We start from the raw sequence: 19,923 nt of genomic DNA on the forward strand, positions 1-19,923 counted from the left end.
CTTGAAATCACATCTCTAGGAAATGTGTGTATTTCTATGCAGTTATGAAAACAATTTTCAAAAACTGATATTTTAAGAAAAAGAATTATAAAATTGAAATGATTTCGGAAAATTATTGGGAAAGTCTTAAAAAAAAACTCATGTAAAAACTCTAATGTCAAAATCTTGTAGAGGGATTCTGAAAGGTTTTGAGGGAGAAGTATTAAGAATAGGCTCTTGAAGAATTTAGGATAAAGTCCATGAAAAATTAAGAAATTGTTGCAGAAGATTCTCTAACAGTTTTTCATAGACTCTTTACAATGAATCTTTTAGAAATTCCCTTTATGCGTTCCTTTACGATTTTCTTTGGAAAAACCTCCAGATCTTCGTTCATGGAATCCTGGGAAATCCTTCCGGAGGTGTAAATTTATGTTGTTGCACATTGTCTTTCTTCATTATTTTTTCTTTATTCTAATGAAAGTCTTTGACGGCAACCTTGGACGAATTTTAGACCGGAGAGATTCTAGGCAGATTGTTTCAAGGAAGTTCGCGAAAATAAATCAAAAGGAACTTCAGAAGGTATTACTGATGGAACTGATGAAATGATTGTTGAAAGGACTCCTAGATAAATTCTTGCAGGGAAGAATTCTTATAGAGAAATCTCGATGGAAATGTTCAGTATTTTAAGGAAGAACTTCTTAAAAATTAAAAGAAATTCCTAGTATAACTTCCGAAGGAATTTCCCACGGAATTATAGGTGCCAACTTAGGGAATGGGCAAGCATGGTTTTGCCCTCCCCCCCCCCCCAATATTTGACGATTTTTCGATTTTCCCATACAAAAAATCAGAAAAACCAGGCTTTGCCCCCCCAATAATTTGGTCAAGTTGGCGCGTCTGCACGGAATATGTGTCACATGTTAAGACACTTCGTCTTCTTCTTTATGGCTCGACGTCCCCACTGGGACTTGGCCTGCCTCGCTTCAACTTAGTGTTCTTTGAGCACTCCCACAGTTAATAATTGAAGGGCTTTCTTTGCATGCCATTGCATGAATTTGTATTTTGTGAAGCAAGTACAATGATACACTATGCCCAGGGAGTCGAGAAAATCGAACCCGTTGTCTCCGAATCGGCGATCCATAGCCTTAACCACTATACTAACTGGAGACCCCAAGACACATATTAAGAAAATTCATGAAAAAAATGGGAAAAAACCTCTGGTAGATTTTCCTAGGGGACAGAAGTATTTTTTTTTTTTAATTCTTACACAAGTTCATGGGGAACCTTTAATTTTACCATGAAGGATTTGGAACATCCAAAGGAATTCATGGAAAAATTCCACCAGTAATTTCTCGAGAAACTCGGAGGTACTCCCGAAGAAACAGTTCGAGACGCTTTTGGGGAAACTTCAGAAGTATTCTTCGAATAGCTTTAAGACCGAGGAGCGGTTCAAATTTCTGCGATTAGCAATAGAAGCTGCATTCCCTATGGGAGATACTCTTGGAGAAGCTTCAACAGAATCTCCTTGAAAGTAATCTCTTCTTGAGGTTGTACCTTGAAAAATCATGCAATACCTTGAAAAATCATGCAACATCCCTGAAAGAATTATTGAAAAATTGATACTCAAGTCACTAGAAAAGTCATCGATTGGCATTCAAACCCTTAGATAAATTTCCGTAGGAGCCATTGAGAAAATTTCATGGAGAAATACCTGACGAAAGTTGTGATGATTTGATATGCTTTGGATGAATCTTTGTAGAACTTAATTCAGAAATACCTGATAAAAAAGTTGTAAAACTTGAAAATGTTTCGGCGAAACTGATGCATTTTTTTTAATACTTGGCTTGTAGGTATATCAATCATGAAAAATTTCAGGCGGGAGTATTCGGATTAAGTCTTTGAGGAACATATCATTAACTATTGGAAACTCAATGTGGAATTTCATTGAACCCGATTTTTTTCTTCTGAAATGTTTCATTTCTGAGTAAGATAGGTTCGGGGTAAACGACTGTCACCGCCAACGTTTATTAATTGATCCAGAAAAAAAGAAATAAAAAAAGATCCAAGAGTGTCTGATTTGGAGAGTTTGTTTCGAAATTCTTGGGGTAAAGTCTGTGGATTTTCTAATGAAAGATTCTCGACGAAGATCCAAGAAATATTTGTGATTAGCTCAATGATATATATTGCCTTTTACTGGCATTTACCAGATTTGCTGGTATGTCTGAAACATACTGGAAAAACTTGTAATTAGAAGGCACGAAATGTTGGTAAATGACAAATTTAGAGATGACTCCGTATTCGCTAAAACGGCGCCTCAACCAACTAAACCACAGTACAAGTAATGATTCTGCTGAGTAGAAAGCCAAAGCCACACCGTGAACACTTCTTTTTCACAAACCCATCTCTCTTTCGGCTTAGATGCCAATCCACAACTGCTCTCGTCGCATACTAATTAGACACCAGCAAAAAACAACTGTTGGGTGGCTAGGTATGCGGAGTGCGAGAGTAAGTCTCGGCTTCATAAAAACAATTCGCTCTCACTTGTAGTTAGTGGGCACAAAAGCGAGTGTGGTTTGGATTGGCATCTGAGCCAAAAGAGATACGGGTTTGTGAAAAAGAAGTGTTCACGGTGTGGCTTCGGAGTCAGTTTGGCTTTCTACTCCGCAGAATCATTACCTGTTCGGTGGCTTACCTGGCTGAAGCGCCGGTCTAGCGAATACGGAGACGTGGGTTTGAATCCCACCAGAACGCGCTTTTTTCATAAATTTCATCTCTCAATTTGCCAATTAGCAACATTTCGTGCCTTCTAATAACAAGTTATTCCAGTATATTTGGGATTAGCTCTTGAAAAAAAAATCCCAAAAAAATATGATGAATTTAATAACGTAATGCTAAAAATCTTATCGAAAATATTCAAATTAAATTCACGAATTGAACTGAATCGATGAGCAATTTCTGAAATCATTACCATTTTTTTAATAAAAGCATTTTTATATTGACGAACTGTATGAATTCTATGATAACGTGTGAAGGTAATTCAAATAGAATTCCTAAATAATCACCAAAACTCTGAAAGGGTTTCTCATACACTTTAAAGTTCTAGATTAAAACATGGAACTTTTTTTACGGAATTTCCGTAGTATATTTATAATAATTTTAATTATTAACTCGATCAGAAAACACTGAAATTTTACTGTAAATCTCTTTCGACAATATCCGTAAATGAAAAGATAAAATAGATGAATTATGGAGTTCCGAAAAATCTGGAGCTTCTCTCCCTTCTCACATTGACCTGTGTTATGACGGAATCAGGTGAAATGACACTTTCCTTGCTATCCGAAAAATTCGCATTTATTCGTTGCTAACCGTCGTAAACCGCGACCAACTGCTGTTGAGTTAGCAGTGGTTAGCGACGGTTAGAAACGGATAAATGTGGATTTTCCTGTTAGAAAAGGATTTCATTCCCCTTGGACGGAATAGGTCATTTTTGTGTGAAAATAGATGACCGCCGACACTTACACACTGAAGATACTAAGCAGTCATCACATTATTGATTCCTTGTGTAAGTGTAGCTGATCTGGCGAATCGCCAGTGGCGATACTATGGACGGCCAATTAAGCTCAAGCGCAATTCCAAAGCTAGTGTTTGTTCATAGCTTGAACTCAGCCAAATGGCAACATCTAATTCCCGTCATATTATGCACCGACCAATAATGATCGAGTTTATTTTTTCACCTCGCCTTAAATATACCTCATGGCTAGTTCGTAAGTTATCTTTCATTTCATGTGAAAACTTATTGTAAAACAACTACCACTACCATAAAATAATCAGATTGAATTGAATTGTCCCTCGAATTCTATTTCCGCCTAACCCACGTCTGTTTTATGGATTTATTTTCCGTCACACCTTCTACGTGACACAATGGTACATAAGATGGCCAAAAATTATGCATGATTTGACCGTTGTTGTGAATTCGAAAAATCAATAAAATTCTTCGCAATCCAAATCAAATCATGTCCTCAAAGTAGCAAAAAGCTTTCAAATTGAGAATAACAACCAAAATATTTCGATTAATAGTTTTGCCCATCAGGTCTTGAAACTCCATCGCAGTGCTACGAGGAAATCTTTTCTGTGGTCGTGAAATGCGATGTTTCGTATGCAGAAAATCCACGCACACATTTGCCTGCATCTTTTCCAAGGACGAAAAGAACTTGTTTGTTTATAATTTAACGACGGGAAAAGCAATTTATTTCAATAATTAGGAAGCTTTTGCTGCATTCTGCAGAGGTCAAATCCAACTTTGAAATGCCACAGAGCTTTTGTGGGGTGTGATTTGATGGCCAGCTCAATAAGTGAATCTGGCGAAGACAATTCTACAATTGAACGATGATGAAGAACTATTCGGCTAGCTGCTGCTTTGGTGCGGTTTCCTTCGTCATACGCAAATCGAGATAAATTGTGAAGTCGTAAGTGGAGTGAAATTGAAACGTGAAATTTAGCGTTATTATTCGATTTCCAGTGCTATAGGAGCTGATTATTGATATTGTTCATCTGGTATGACGGGAATTAGCGCATATGACGAAGTAAATTTCTACTCTATTCAAACCTTAAAGTTGAACAAATAAATTTCTAGGAATATTACGAACATTCAACTCTTCAACAGATCTTCGATTTATTTCCATTTCGATTCCCGTCCCTTAATCAATTATGTCCCACCGCAGCGTAATTACTTATGCATGTTCATCAGACATGCACCACGGTTCCGTTTATTCATTACACATCACTATTTGCTCGTTTTTTGCTCGACTCAACGTTCAACTCCATGGCATTGTCGGTATGTCGTTTAAGCGCCTCGTTCACGTAACTCCACCAGAAAAAAAAACCCTCCATTCGCCATACTTAAAGGCAATGTAATGCCACTTCCCGAAGGAGCAAACTTTCCCCGGTGGTGGCATCCCCGTTCGTTAGAGTGACGACGACGAAAAAGCGACAAGACGGAAGTGAGGCCTGAAAAATGCTGCTGCCACTAAGCTCATTTGTTCAGAGGAATTCCATCATCTCGGCCCTTTCTGCCGCCACGAGCCAGAACAAGCGGCACTTCACACCTCCGGGCTGGAGTCCCGTTTAAACTATTGAAAAGTGTAATTTATTATAATTAACATGAAAGAAATGTGTTTGCTCTCCCTCGTTTTCTCCCGTCAATTTCCCGACACCGGAAAATTCTTGCTTGGCTGCTACCGCAGCAGCAGCACCGACAACACCCAGCGAAAGAGGGACTAAGACCCAACATTCCGACAAATTACGGTCAGACAGGTGGCGGTAATAGAGCGGACACACCTCCAACCGAACCCAACATCGACATCGACGGACGACGACAGTCAGTCCGGACGGAATCGGTTGACCGACCGGTTGAATGAATCGGCAGGTTACGAAGCGTTCAACTGGACAGAAGCGCCGTGCCGCCGACCACTGCCATTACCGAACCGCAATCACTGCCCTGCTTGATGATACTGGCCGGACAGCTCAGCAGTTTAAAAGATTTTGCGGTTTGTTGAGCACACGTGCACATACGGTAAGCGTGGCGCTTCCAGGAGAAGAGGAAGGTGATAATCGTCTCTAGAACAGATACGATGTGACTGCTGTGGATCTTTCAGCTGCATGAGCTGTCGATAGCAATATGAACTATGCGACAGGGTGTTTTTGGGAAATCTTCAAGAAATGAGTCGCTCATAACTTACGAACGCAAGTACGATCCCTGCCCAAGACACAACATCAAGATCAAGGAGATAGAATTCAGACGGATGGTAATAGGAAGCTCAGCGCTCACCTTCTTCCAGAACAGCCTCCCTTATCGTTACAGCTGGAGATCATCACTGCAGACGAAATCACAAGTCGACCACATTCTCTTTGATGGAAGAGACGAACCAGCCAAGGGCTGAAAGTCTCTTTAATAAAGACAAATCTATCATGACGCTAAAATCGACCCTGACCTGATGATGATTAAACTACGCCCATAACTTTCCGTCATCAACAATGTACGGCACCGGCGACTACCACGATAAAATCTAGAGCAATCCGATGTCGACTCAGCATACACGCAGAATCTCGACACAGCCTTGCCAGACGACGGCTAGTTCGACGTGCTTCCTCTGGAGGACTGCTTGAGCACAGTAAAAGCAGTCAGCGATGACGCAACCGAGTGCACCTGCGGGTTCTTGGATTGGAGTCGTCGGAATGAACGGTTCGACGAGGAGTGCGATGCGATTTTAGAGGAGAAGAACGCAACATTAGCGGTAATGCTGCAGCATGGACACCGGCAGAACGTGGAAGGATACAAACAGAAGCGGAAACAGCTGACCCACCACACTCGGGAGAATCAAAGCCGCCTGAAAGACGCGAAGTGCGAGGTAATGGAACTGCTGTGCTGCTCTCAAGAAGCGCGGAAGTTCTACCAAAAGTTCCAGGCATCTCGCAGCGGCCCGGCCGCAAGCCGGGAGCCTTGAACACGGAGATGAGGTTTTTGAAGCTAGCAGAACTTCGATGAGCACCTGAATGACATGGAGTAAGCGGTCGAAAAACCTGCAGCAAAACAGCCTACTACTCGATTGGTTTTGATCCAGAACCGCAGAATCCATGTAAATTGCATGCCGGTCTACCCTACTCTTATTACAACTGCTATTCTGCCGTTCTACGCATAATTGTCCCATGTTATATGAGGTTTCCATATAACATGGGACAATTATACATAGGACGGCAGTATTGTCGCTGTCGGACATGTCCAATGGACGTGCTGCTCTTATCTACCTGAACAATAAACAATAGCAGAACTGTGCCAGTTCCGTCCAACATCCTTGGACCGGCGTCCAATGCGCGCTACATTAGCATCGACAAGCCGCCCGTTATGCGCTTCGAACGGGTTCTATCCCGCATTCTTCGTCGTGACGATTACCTGGAAGAGGTCGGGATTAGTCCAGCTTGGGCCGTAGATGCTAATCAGCTTCAGAAAGGCGCTTAGAACAAACGGGAAACCTTAGACTCGTTGCTCGATGAAATTTGATCCAAAAGTCGCTCGTCGGCGACGCCAAGATCCGCTGGATTGACCAGGTTGACGAGTACTACCTATGCTTCCTGCGTACCGTGGAATGCGCCAAGACGAGCTGCTGGTATGGTCATTATCAGTGCACGCCGCGCTCTTTCACGGTCTAGTTTCCACGTAAACGCTCTGGACAGAGCGTTTCAGCCAACCAGCTACACACGATCGGCGTTCAAGGACTCCCCGAAAAGCCTAGCGATCTCTGGGTTTGGGAGGAGCGTGCCATTAACTTCTGCTGCGACTGTGCTCCACGAAACGAAACATGAACGATGAAGATTCAATAAACGATTTGAAAGTCATCGAAGGTCGTACCCCGGCAGAACAAATGCGTAAAAACAACCGGTGCAAAGTTGACGAAGAGATGTTATGAAGCGCATCTGTTGTGGTAATCGGGTGTTCACCGAAAGTGCGCCCTGGCCAAGCATGGAAAACATTTCATTTTCCAGTGGCACAACCTGCCTTCCGACGGAGCAACGACGAAAAAGACGACCGACTGTGGCGCTGGCATGACTCTAAGCGAAGATGAGCTTTTACGACTTTGGCTAGAAGGTAGGTGGAACACATGTACCTGCCTAACTCTGATGGTTCGTTGCGTTGATTGCAAGTGCGCCACCGTATGTGTACATTCGCTATGTAAGGTATGTGCACGCGCGTCGTCACCTATACGGAGCGATGTAAGAATTTTTCCTACAGGATGAACTTTCTCCCGGGTAGGTGCGATGGATCACTACTAACCGTTGTTGTTGGTTGGTAGCAAGTAGGTAAAGAGTAGAACCTCCAGGCGCAAAGAGTTGCCTTGCAGCTGGGAGTACCTCCGAAGGATTATGAAGCTCAGAAGAGTGAGTGTATTTAAGTGCCACTGTAAACGAGAGCTTAACGTGCATTAAACGGTGCTTTACTTTCCAATCGTTTGTTGCCTAGCAGTCCAAAGTGGATTTGCCAATTAAACCGTTTCTTGGAAGCTGGTAAACCTGAAGCATGGTGATGATTTGAGTGCGTTCGTTACTGCCTGCACTACTGGTCCCGGACCGGAATTGTAAACAAATCTGCCCCTCGGGGATGCACCGCGCTCTCCGTGACAGCTAAATTAAAAACTTAATTTTCCACACATTTAGTTTGCTGCCCTGAACAGTAAACACATCTTCCTGCAGCGGGCGGGAAGAAAAAAAAACAGATGTTGGAAAGGGAAATGGCACGTACCACACCGTGCCAACAAGGCAGCATTTTCCCCAACTTAACGGCAGTAGTGTGCATGAAAAACTGTAGCGTGGTTAACTCGAAAGAAAAACGAGCTTTCCGTGTAAAGTTGGCGCCGCTGGCCGTGGTTTGCTTTGGATGGGGCAAGCAAAATGGAGGGAATACAGTCTGAACTTACTGCTGGATTTGAGGAAGACACTGGATAAATTGCATATGTACGATGCTCGGGGTATAATGTTTATCTGGATATTTCATTTTACTGTGGACTTTAAATATGTTGTCTCAACGTTGATCTCAAGGGATACTCACTGCAATTCCCCTGGAAACCTCATGAAATCCTTCTGCAGCCACTTGATACCTACGACAGACATCCAGGACTTTCCTAAATTGTCTTTGGAATCCCTTTGAATGCCCCTCTGAATCCACCCGAAACAACATGAAACATATCATAATGTATCAACCCTAAAAACTCCAAGAGACCTAGTGAAACTTCCCTGACGCTCTTTTTTACTGTTCTCAGTCCTGGGCCATTCGCTTCCAGTAGCCCTGAACGTTTAGAGTCCTTAGCTCTTCCTCAACTGCAAAAGGCCAACGTGTGAGAGGCTTACCACGAAGCAGACGGCCCCTTCCTTGTTCTCTGTTAGATATGGTTTAGCTTGGCGTTCCTGCGGCTCACTATACATACTCATCATTTTCTTGGCCTTATTATGTTCAAAGTCTCCAAAGACTCTCCGATCCACTTCTCACCACGTCCAGGATTCAAGCCCGTATAAGGCGACCGGAAGGATCAGAGTCTTGTCTGAATTGACAATTCTTGGCGTTGCTGAGGGCTGAGACGTGAGAGAACTATAAAGTTGTCGGATTTCGAGTTGCAGAGATTCTACCTACGACTACCATTGGCGCAGTAAAGGAAAGTTCAGTCAAATGTTGGAAGGATGGACCTGATTTCAACCTAGAAGATTGGTGGCACTCTGGATCAAGTTTCTTAAACGATCCAGCGCGAAAAAATGGATTGAATATCCCTCCGAGGATTCTGTGACGTCGGAAGACATCACGAAGCAAAATCAATGCAGTTTGAATCGACAAACACGTTTGTTGATTATCCAACTAGGAAAGTAATTGATTCAAACTACCAATTTGTTGTTTTGAATCCGTTTTTCAGTTTGAAAACAACAAATTAATTTGTTGTTTCTACCAACGCAAGTTGCAGCAAAACAACTACCAAATTGGTTGGTTCAAAACAAAAAGTTTGTTGTTTGTACCAAAACAGTCTTCCCACGAACGCAACTCATGTTTAACTTCTGTACGTTTTCACGCACTTGTGTTGAACATCAAACGCCAAACATCAGAGTACCCGTGTATGCTAGCGTACTCCGTACAGAAGAGTACTCAAGTACAAAACTTGTGTACGTACCGCAGTACGAAACGAAAACAGAACCGAACGCAAAATAAGAATGATATCCGAAGCGGCTTTCCGATTGGTAAACGAGTGGTGCCGAACTGTCAATCGTCGTTCGCGAAAGTTCTTTTTTCCATAATCGATTTCCACTTCGTTTCGCACGGTACACGTGTACTGTACATATGTTCGTACATGTGTTTAAAACGAACTTTGAACAGAAGTACACGTTTGAGTACAGATTTGCGTGTTGCGGTTTAAACATCGAGTCGGAGTACAAGTGGAGTTTGAATACAGCAGTACTTGGCGAGTTCGGTGTTCGTTTGGGAAGACTGTACCAAAACATTGGTTAGCATTTACTAAAGTTTTGATTATTTTCGTTAACCTACACAAACTGAAACATTAGGTTGTTTTTACTAATGAGGCAGTTAAATCAAACTGATATGTTGGTAGGATAAATAACAACCAATATTTTAGTTTGAAAATAATTGGAACAAACCAAACGTGTGGTTTGTTTCATTTTGCTGCTTCCATTCAATCGCTCGTAGAGATCACCTCGGCATATCTGAGTGAAAAGTCGTCAAACGTGCCAAGTGCAAAATGGAGTTTGATAAAAAGTTCCATCCCAAATGGTAAGATTAACATTACATACCTATGACTTACATCAGATCGGATCGTACAACGAGAAGGAAATTGGTAATTATTGCCTCTTAAGAGGGAAATGCCTAAGCGGTGGATGAATATATGACTTCGGAAGGCCTAAAAAACGGGGAAGCCGAAGGAGCAGTTGAAAATCAGGTCGAGGTTGGTAATTACGTCTAGTTTTAATGAAGCAAATGTTGAAACTAGAGGTTCAATCAAAATTCAAGCTAGTCATTGTATGCAACAGATGTGGACTGGACATACAGTAGACGTTAACTGCAATGCTTTTTAACGAAAAATCTGCTTAGTGCAACAGTTTCCAGCAAGGTTTGCAGTTATCGCACCGCTATCCGTCAAAAAAAAAATGTCAATGAGCCTCTGCACTGCCTCTGCAAATTTGACTTTTACTGTGCGCACTGTTTTCAAGTTTTCTGTGGGAGTGAGCAGTAGGCGAGATTCCTGCAAAGGCTCATAGTGATGCGATGTTTTACGCATGCACTTTTGCGGCAGTGCGATGTTTCTCGAATGCACTTTGGCTGCATTTTGCAGAAACTGACCTGACAGTATTTTGACGTTTGCAAACCGTTGCAGTTATCAAAATTCATTCGATAAGTGAAACGTAAACATTGTAAAGGTTCGTAGCCTGTCAGCTAGTTATTGAGAGTTTGTCGCGGTATAGTGTAGTTTTCGTTAGTTTGTTAATTGAAATTCAGAAAAGTATTTGGTGTCACCCGAACAGGACGCAGCCATCAATAGCAGCTACCATCACCCTCACCAGATGACTCTGCCTGTGAACATGTGAATAGTAGCCAATGGTAACGAATGAGGGTCATGACTAAATGTAGATAATGGTGTAATCTAGAACCTAAGATCGGCCATTCTGTCCAGGTGATCGGTAGCAGAGAAGTTCATAATAGTACCTGCAAGAAGGGTGTCATAGATCTGTAGGTCAGGTGTGGGAGATTTCAAGGATACAGAAACCAGAGGTTTTATTATAAAGCGTGGTTACACCGAATCCGAAGCCATCTCAACACCAACAGGCGAACTCTAACTCCGTAATGGGTAACCTTACGACGTTGAAGAGCTTCCGGCGAAGACTAGGGCAGGTGAAGATGGCTATCTGCCATATCCGGTGGAAGACCTACCAGAGGACCGTTCACCATACTCCGAAAACCTCGCGGTTCATTTCGGCGGCAAATGTCGCATTTGAGCCGAGGACCGAGAAGGAGCTGGAACGTAGAACGATTGAAGATGGCAACAAGAGTAAAGGAGTCTGAAGAAGAAAGAAGATCGTTGTTTTGAGCATCGGCAGTCGCAGAGATCAAGTGTCCTGTTCAACATGTCACCGGTGCCGGAAAACAATGAAGTTCTCTGGATGAAAGTCGTATGACTGCAGGTATAACCAAACAATGTCAGCGTTGCAATGTGTGGAAGCAACTTTCCAGGCTGTTCACTTACATATACTGGAGTGGATTACCTTGGGCCAGTTTCCGCAAATGCAAGGCTGTGATGCACCTCGAGGTAGTCCATAGCTTGTCGACCCAGACGTGTCCTTCGGTCATCCGGAGACTCGTTGCACGCAGAGGTTCTACCGCAACATTCTGTTCCGACAAGGGGATCAATTTTGTGGGTGCAGATAACCTGCTTCGGGAACAACTGTTTTCGATTGTAAAGTACTGTGCAACAACTTTCACGAACTCGGGCTCCGGTCGTTGTTCATATGGAAGTATCATGGGAGCACTTGTTGAGGTCACTCAAGGTGGCAATTTCAAGGTGGATCGCATCCTCCACACACCAGTGACGAAGTTCTGGACGAAAGTTCTGGACGCTAAATTCATTGTGAATTCTAATCCACTGGCCTACGTCCTGCAGGATCGTGGGAACCTAGAAGAACTGTCTCGCAATCACTTTCTGCTGTGCAGAACTTAAAGAATCAATCAGCCGACATGGAGGGACAGCTGACGAAGTTGACCAAGTTACCTTGTTCATACAATCTGGATTTTCTGGATCCACGAACATCTTCAGCTGACACGGTGTACCAAGCAGTTCTAGCCACCCAAACCGAGTGATCAGGTTGTCTTGGTACACGAAGGGAAGTGGAAAGGATGAGTTCGTGGAAAAGTTTTGCAAGTTCTATCAGATTTCCGAAAAATTCCTGGAAGGCGTTAGGATCTACACAGACTTAACCGGAAACCTGAAGTAAGGATGATAGATTAACCAACGAAACCGTTGACCTCTCCTGGAAATTTTTGTGTTTAGTACATGTTCAAACTTGTAGTAGATTCCAGTATTGTTGTGGAAGGATGTATGTGTGCGAAATCTAGTCACTACAGTATGAACATTTAGATCTACAAGCTTATCGGAAGTGCTGTTAGTAAATTTAGATTTTAGTACACGTCCGGAAAGATTCATTAATCTACCCAAGTAACATTTTGTTGACTAGTTAGTCTTGAAGAGTTTTTGAGAACCGTCATATAACCTTATACCTTTTGTTTTGGTTTTATAACCTATTCTAGTCTATTTGACTAAAAGATGTTACCTAGGTAAGCTGCATGGCATAGTAAGTTGCCTGGTTCTGTATATACTCCAAAAAGATCCTGAAATGTGGGCATTAATAACTTTAAAAGTCAACGATCAGTGTTTCATGGAAGCTATCCTATTTTTGACAAGCTATATGTTCAAAGAAGTCCTATAAAGCTATATTGATTGAAATATGTATGCCTATGGACGTCTTGTGAACTGCAAAAAATCTCTAGTGGTGATGAATCTGACTGCCTTGTTGAACCTTCAGCCAGTTACATACAAATTGGCAAATATTCGATTACATGGCATCCCATTTACTCCCACATAATATGCTGTGACGTCCATTAATTAGGTCTCGTTCGCTCGGAGCGGTTTCACTTTATTTTAATTTTTGCTCCATCGGAAATTTATTACAATCAACTTGTTTCGAAAATAAATCAATGTGCGGGGACCATCAATCTTTTCCATCGGTAACGGTATTCCGGCTGACTCGGAGACCTGAAGCGGCGAGAGTCCTTTTTTGGGAACAGTAAAGGGAATGTGTTGGAGTTCCGGTGGATTGCGGCGTGGCAGTAAAGTTACAACGAACGACGGAACTGCATCCGTCGTCCTCGGAAGGTCGTTAAATTTACACAACACGATGGTTGGTTGCTGGCTGGTGGATGGTTTTTTGGATTCGACGAGAAGGTTTGGGTCTGGGTAACTGGGGAATAGATTTACGATGTACGCGGTAACGTCACCAGCTGTCGGATCCATCTTAATTTAACGTTGATGGAAACTTTAGTGTGCCACCACCATCATCGCCGCCAGGTAGTTTCGACACAGGTTCCAGATCCCAGGAAGTCATAAAACGGTGTAAGCAATTAAGGGTCATGCCAGTCAGGCTCCGGTGAAAAACGGTCAGTTGTCTCGGTGTTGGACGGACAGTGACGCGTGGAATTGGGACGGGCATCAACGTCTGATGGAATGGTATGTGAGACGGTTTTTTGGTAGTTATTTGGAGTACGGAAGCCTGAATCGTTATCGTTGTTGGGACAACGACAATGAATGGCTCTAATCGAGAATGGGACCATCACCTGTTGAATGGTACATTTGAAGGCAGTGTTTCTGTGTTGCGACATTCGACGACAGCAGAATTAACAATTTATGCTACGTGTCCCGTGGACAAGTATTTTTTTGATGGTGTTCGACAATAGATTGTCGAAGAGTTGTTGAAATAAGCATTTCGATAGCTCGCTGTTGATCTTTTCAAACTCTCGTCTTTTGACTTTTTGCTCTTCGTTCATTTGTCATAAACCTTTTCAACCTGGTACTTTTCACCCCGTTCTGTTCCGTTTTACCAGAAACTTCCGATCACTAAGGACAACCATGTGCCTCCATGCCATCCTTCACGTCAGCCCATTCACCCACTCACACGTACACCCACACGCATCCACTCACAAAATCAATCCGCCCAGAAAAGGCAACACACCAAAAAAGAAAAAGAAAAACGTTCGCCTCATTATGTCTTTGTCTTTTCTTTCGTTTCTTTCTCTCTTTCTCTTTCTCCCCTCTCTCTCTCTCGCCGTGCAGCCCCTCAAGATGTCCATGTATCCGGAGGAGATGTCCAGCTTGCTGACACCCTCCAGTCCGGGAAACGATCACCCACCTCCGCCACCGATACACCACTCATCACACCACCACCCGCATCATCTCAACCATATCCGTTACAAGTCGAAGCATGTAAATACTCCTCAAGCGCCGCAATACCGCCTCCGACCCCTGCCACTAACGCCACCGAACCGCCCAGCGGGTGGTCGGGTGGTGCAAGGGTAGAGGCGGTGGTGGTCATGTTATTGTTTTTACAAGATATTTCAGTTTCCAATTAATTGTTTGCTTTTGGATTTCGTTTGGCTTTTGTTTCCGGAGGTGCCGTTGCTGCCGGTTTCTTCTGTTTTTTTTTTAATTGTTAACGACAAATTAAGCTTGCGATAAAGAATTTCCTATTTTCCTTGTTACGATCACTATGATGTGAGGGGCCTAGCTGCAAAGGGGTGAAAGTGACTAAATTGTTGATAAATGAAGATACAATCGAGTCTCCTATTATACGCTGCCACCCACTTTACGCCCACTGCATTTTCCAGGCTGTCTTTTAACCAATTTAGTTCATTTTTTGTACGTGATGAGTAAAGCCTGCGCACTTTAGAATCGGTACACTTTCAACCGGCTGCCGCTCAAAAACGGTGTAACTTGGTAAAAAGTGTTGTTAGAAGCAATTGAAGCTTATCTATTGTAGTTTGTAGGAATAATATAAAAATTGCTGTATTTATATGTTAAGATGAACTATTGATCTGAATTCGTAAATAGTGCCAGTTTTTTCTGCACACATTGAGCAAAAACCAATCATTGTCAGATTCAAGATTTGTGTAGGAATATATAATTATCCCACCCACCAATTACGCAGTATAGAATAGTTCTTGGTATTATGATTGTTGATTAAGGGAGGTAAAATATGCCATGAGTGTTTTAAAATTTCCAATATAGCTATGGTAAGCCTTTGAAGGGTTTTATGGAAAATCAAAGACTTGAATAGATATTTAAGGTCAAAAAAGTTGTTTTCGCATAAGCTTTAGTTCGGCAAATGCTCATACCCCAAGCAACACACTTGTTATAATAGAGTTACGACAGCGCAAGTTTTGGTTGTATAGAAGTTTATTTTACGTAATTCTAACATAGTGTTGAAATAACGTAAAATAAACTTCTATACAACCAAAACTTGCGCTGTCGTAACATTTATATAACATGTGTGTTGCTTGGGACGGGAAGGACACTATACGAATAGTATTGGTATAGAAGAAACCAATGATTTGATGCAGTACAAATTAAATAATCGTGGCTCGAAAGTTGTATGGACTATTGCTGACGAAATTCATTGGATGTGTTTTGATGGCGTGAAATATCTAACGATTTTTTTAAATAAAACTGAATCTACTCAGAAGTTATTTATTTGTGATCATAGAATCACATCTATAGTTCCATAATCTATATGGTTTTCAGTGTTTTATCCATGAAAACAATCTTATTTTAGGCTTATTATGAGGAGTTAGCCCTTTGACGGTTAAATTCCGACTACTGTGAGGGAAAACTGCTAATAATTCCAAAAATAATCAAGGTTTCGATATGAATTAAGTTGGGCCACTTGAACTGGGGAATTAAAGATCCAAAAAACGATCTCAGGAAATATTTGTTCATAAAAAAATAGTTTGAGTAAAATTATGTTTTGAATATAGCGTGAATGGACAATAAGGCTATAAGTTTATTATGGTCTTGTGAACCATATTTGTCAAGTGTTTAATGTCGTAACTTGTTTTGAGCATATGTTTTATGAGTATAATTTTGTTTCTTGTGGAAATATCAGCCTGTAAGCTGTGAAATTTGATAATATTGATGATCATTGGTTTGTGCAGAATAAAATGGCATGAATTTCACAATCAGGTCAAAATGTTATCTTGAAGAAATAAAAACTGATTTTTTCATATTTTTCCTACAAAATACAATAAATAAGCTTCATTTGCTTCTTACAACATTTTTTTCTAGGTTAAACCGTTTTTAATCTGCAGCCGGTAGAAAGCGTACCGATTCTAAAGTGCGCAGGCTTTATACAGTATGCACTAACTGCACTAAAAACATCAGCTTGATTGGATGCAAGACAGCTGAGAAACTGCAGTGGGCGTAAAGTGGCTGGCAGAGTCTAATAGGAAACTCGACTGTATAAAAAATTCTTCAAATTTCAAGCTTTCAGAAACTTTTTAAGATTATTTTTACGATGATTAGAAAAATTACAAAAAGTATGTACAATACTTTATTCAGCCCCTAAACATCTAATTTTGGTGATTTTATCCAACCTTTAGCTGGTTTGAGGTTCATTGGAAGGCTGATTAAAGGCTTAATATGCGCTTAGTCAGCAGCCATTGAATTTATTAAATTTGATTAAAAACATTTTTCAACTTATTTTCATCATTTGCGGCTTTCCATTTCCAGAAGAGATGCTTCGGAATGTATAAATTAATCTATGGGAAAACTGGGGATTGAACTCGGAACTCCTGATTTATACTAACTCACCTTATCACCTACACCACACACAAATGTAAACATATCCTCGAAAACGAGAGCAATGCTTTTGTATCTGATTAATCAAGAACATAAGTTGAACTAAAGCTGTATTGAGGCTGAAGAAGCTATGTGGACTCTGTGAAAACACTGCTTGGGTCAGCTGTCAAAAATTATTTGATTGAAGGTTGAACAACAGACGATTAATTCTGCATATTGGTGTACGTTTCAAAGCTGGTTACAGAGATGAATAATATTCTACATATTCAACTTGATGTTTGGCTATCTATCTATGTATCTATGTATCTGATTAAAAAAAGTTGAACAAGCAATACTTCAGACCAATATTCAGCTGCTACCTAGTTACAACATCCGTTTGCCTCAGTCCGATTTCAGCCTGCACAGCTAATCGCGTTCGGTAATTTTTACCGAAATCTCAACAGCTGAGCGATCGGTAATGGTTTTTTACCGATATCCTGTAAAAATTACCAATTTTCGGTAAAATGTTATCGTTTATCTGTCAAAATTTAACGAAGTTCGGTAAACGTCACCGATTTTTCCGGTAAAAAACTTAACGGTTGAGATTTCGGTAAAAAAATTACCGAAGTCGGTGATTTTTTCCAAGTGTGTGGATACTGTATACAAAGCCCTCTGTGCAGTCGATGCTTCGAAAGGACCTGGACCAGACCGTATACCGCCATCTTTCGTTAAAACCTGCGCAGCATCATTGGCCTCGCCCGTCATGTATGTTTTCAACCGTTCGCTTAAGGAAGGTATTTTTCCAGATGCCTGGAAACTCGCGTCCATTACACCGATTTTCAAGTCTGGAAATATTCATGTGGTTGATAACTACCGCCCAATCTCGATTCTGAACTGCTTGGCCAAAGTTTTGGAAGGTCTGCTACATGACTTGGTGTACCCAGTAGTTCAACCTGCGATATCGAAATTTCAGCATGGATTCGTGAAAAAACGCTCGACCATATCGAACTTAATGGCATTCACCAGCACCGCTACCAACACCATCGAGAAGCGGCATCAAGTTGATACTATTTATGTTGACTTCCCCAAGGCTTTTGACAAGGTTCCACACGATCTCGCCGTCGCAAAGCTGAGCCGACTAGGGCTTCCTTCATGGATAGTCACCTGGATTGATTCGTATCTGTCCTCCAGAAAGGCCTTTGTCAAGATCCGCAATATCAGATCCGACGTTTTTGACATTCCTTCGGGTGTACCACAAGGAAGCCTCTTAGGGCCTCTAATTTTCATTCTATTTATAAATGACGTGTGTGACCATTTGTGGTCCTGCAAGCTGTTGTATGCTGATGACCTAAAAATTTATCGCATAGTCAAATCAGTGCTGGATTGCTGTGCTCTTCAGTCTGATATTGACAGATTGACATCGTGGTGTCGAATGAATGGAATGCAGGCAAATCCATCAAAATGCAAAGTCATCACCTACACCCGAAAGCATGAACCGATACGGTTTGAGTACTCGATGGACTCTGCGATGCTGCAGAGAGTTTACTCCATTAAGGACCTTGGAATAACTCTAGATAGCAATTGATTGATTGATTTGTCTTTATTAGATAGACTTTCAGCCCTTGGCTGATTCGTCTCTCGCTAGATAGCAAACTGAAGTTTAATGAGCACATTTCCAAGACCATTGCGAAGGCCAATTCAATGCTTGGCTTCTTGCGCCGTAATACCGCTGATTTCGATGACATCTACGCCCTAAAAGCATTGTATTGCTCGCTGGTTCGCAGCGGCCTTGAATATGGAGTTCAAATCTGGGCCCCGTATCGCGGTGTTCACGAACTGCGAATCGAAAATGTTCAGAAACGGTTCGTCCGATTTGCATTACGCCGACTGCCCTGGATTGATGCCCGAAACCTACCACCGTATGAACACAGGTGCGCTCTAATTGGACTGCAGACTCTAACGGAACGACAAACTTTCCTGCGGAGAATGTTTATTTTTGACATGCTGACCAACCGCATCGACTGTAGCTGCTTGCTCCAAAGAATCAGTTTCCGTGCACCCAACCGACAACTCCGCGTTGCTAGCCTTTTGTGGATTCCCGGACATAGAACTGATTATGGACGTAATAATCCTCTGGACAGGTCTTGTGAATTATTTAATGCTGTTTATGACGAATTTGATTTTAATGTTAGTAGAATAGAGTTTAAAAATAGGATTAAGTATCGGTCTGTGTAGTTTTTCTAACTAAAGACGGCAAATAAATAAATAAAAAAGTTATTGATTATGTTTGGCTACGCAGTCATTTATTGAACAAACGACGTTCTTTATTTGCCCGACGTTTCGACACGTCGGGCAAATAAAGAACGTCGTTTGTTCAATAAATGACTGCGTAGCCAAACATAATCAATTCCACCAAATCAGTCGATTTATCATCAGTTAAATAAGTTATTGTATTCAGCCACTACTACCATTAACCAGTCTATGTTCAGCTAATACTCTCACTGTTCAGCATTCATTGTTACTTGGGATTGGCTCGATTTTGAAACTCCATACATTTAGTATGCGATGAAAGATTGGTGAAAAACTTTAAACATCAGTTACTCGAAAGTGTTTTTTTTTGTAATTTACACCCCTTTGCTTCTAACCCCCTCAAATGTCATAAGACATGTTATTCACACCACGAATAAAAATACTCGTAAGTCAGCTTTTTCTTTTTTCTTACTCTCCTAAACATACACAAAAAAAACGAGATGAAAGAGGAGGCAAGCTGCCTCCTCTTCTATCTTTCTCCTTCTCGTATATGTTTAGGAGAGTGAGTAAGAAAAAAGAAAATGCTGGCTCCACCAATGTTTGATACGTCACTCAGTCCAATGTGGCGTTAAACTTTTGTGAATCGTGCAACATTACCAACCAAGTGACAGAAAACTAGAAATTACAGAAAATTACATTGCATGGACGTTAAAATTAACGTAATATACACAGTTAAAAATGTTACATCATGTAACCTGTAACAAAAAGACCCCGTCAT

The 19,923-nt window shown here is 41.5% G+C and overlaps 1 protein-coding gene across 13 annotated transcripts in view; it reads left to right on the top strand.

Annotated features, from left to right (window-relative positions):
• LOC109422828 (sex determination protein fruitless) overlaps window positions 1-19,923 on the top strand; it is an 883,045-nt gene that overhangs the window by 793,777 nt on the left and 69,345 nt on the right. For 10 of the 13 annotated variants that reach the window (XM_062845497.1, XM_062845498.1, XM_062845500.1 and 7 more), the window contains one exon: window positions 14,400-14,549. The exons of the other annotated variants lie outside the window; for them this stretch is intronic. In XM_062845497.1, coding sequence (XP_062701481.1) covers window positions 14,400-14,549 — 150 coding nt within the window. The remainder of the gene's footprint in view (window positions 1-14,399; window positions 14,550-19,923) is intronic. 13 annotated transcript variants of the gene reach the window in all.

Source organism: Aedes albopictus, chromosome 1 (genome assembly GCF_035046485.1).
Source record: "Aedes albopictus strain Foshan chromosome 1, AalbF5, whole genome shotgun sequence".
In the NCBI taxonomy this organism is placed as follows: Eukaryota; Metazoa; Arthropoda; class Insecta; order Diptera; family Culicidae; genus Aedes; species Aedes albopictus.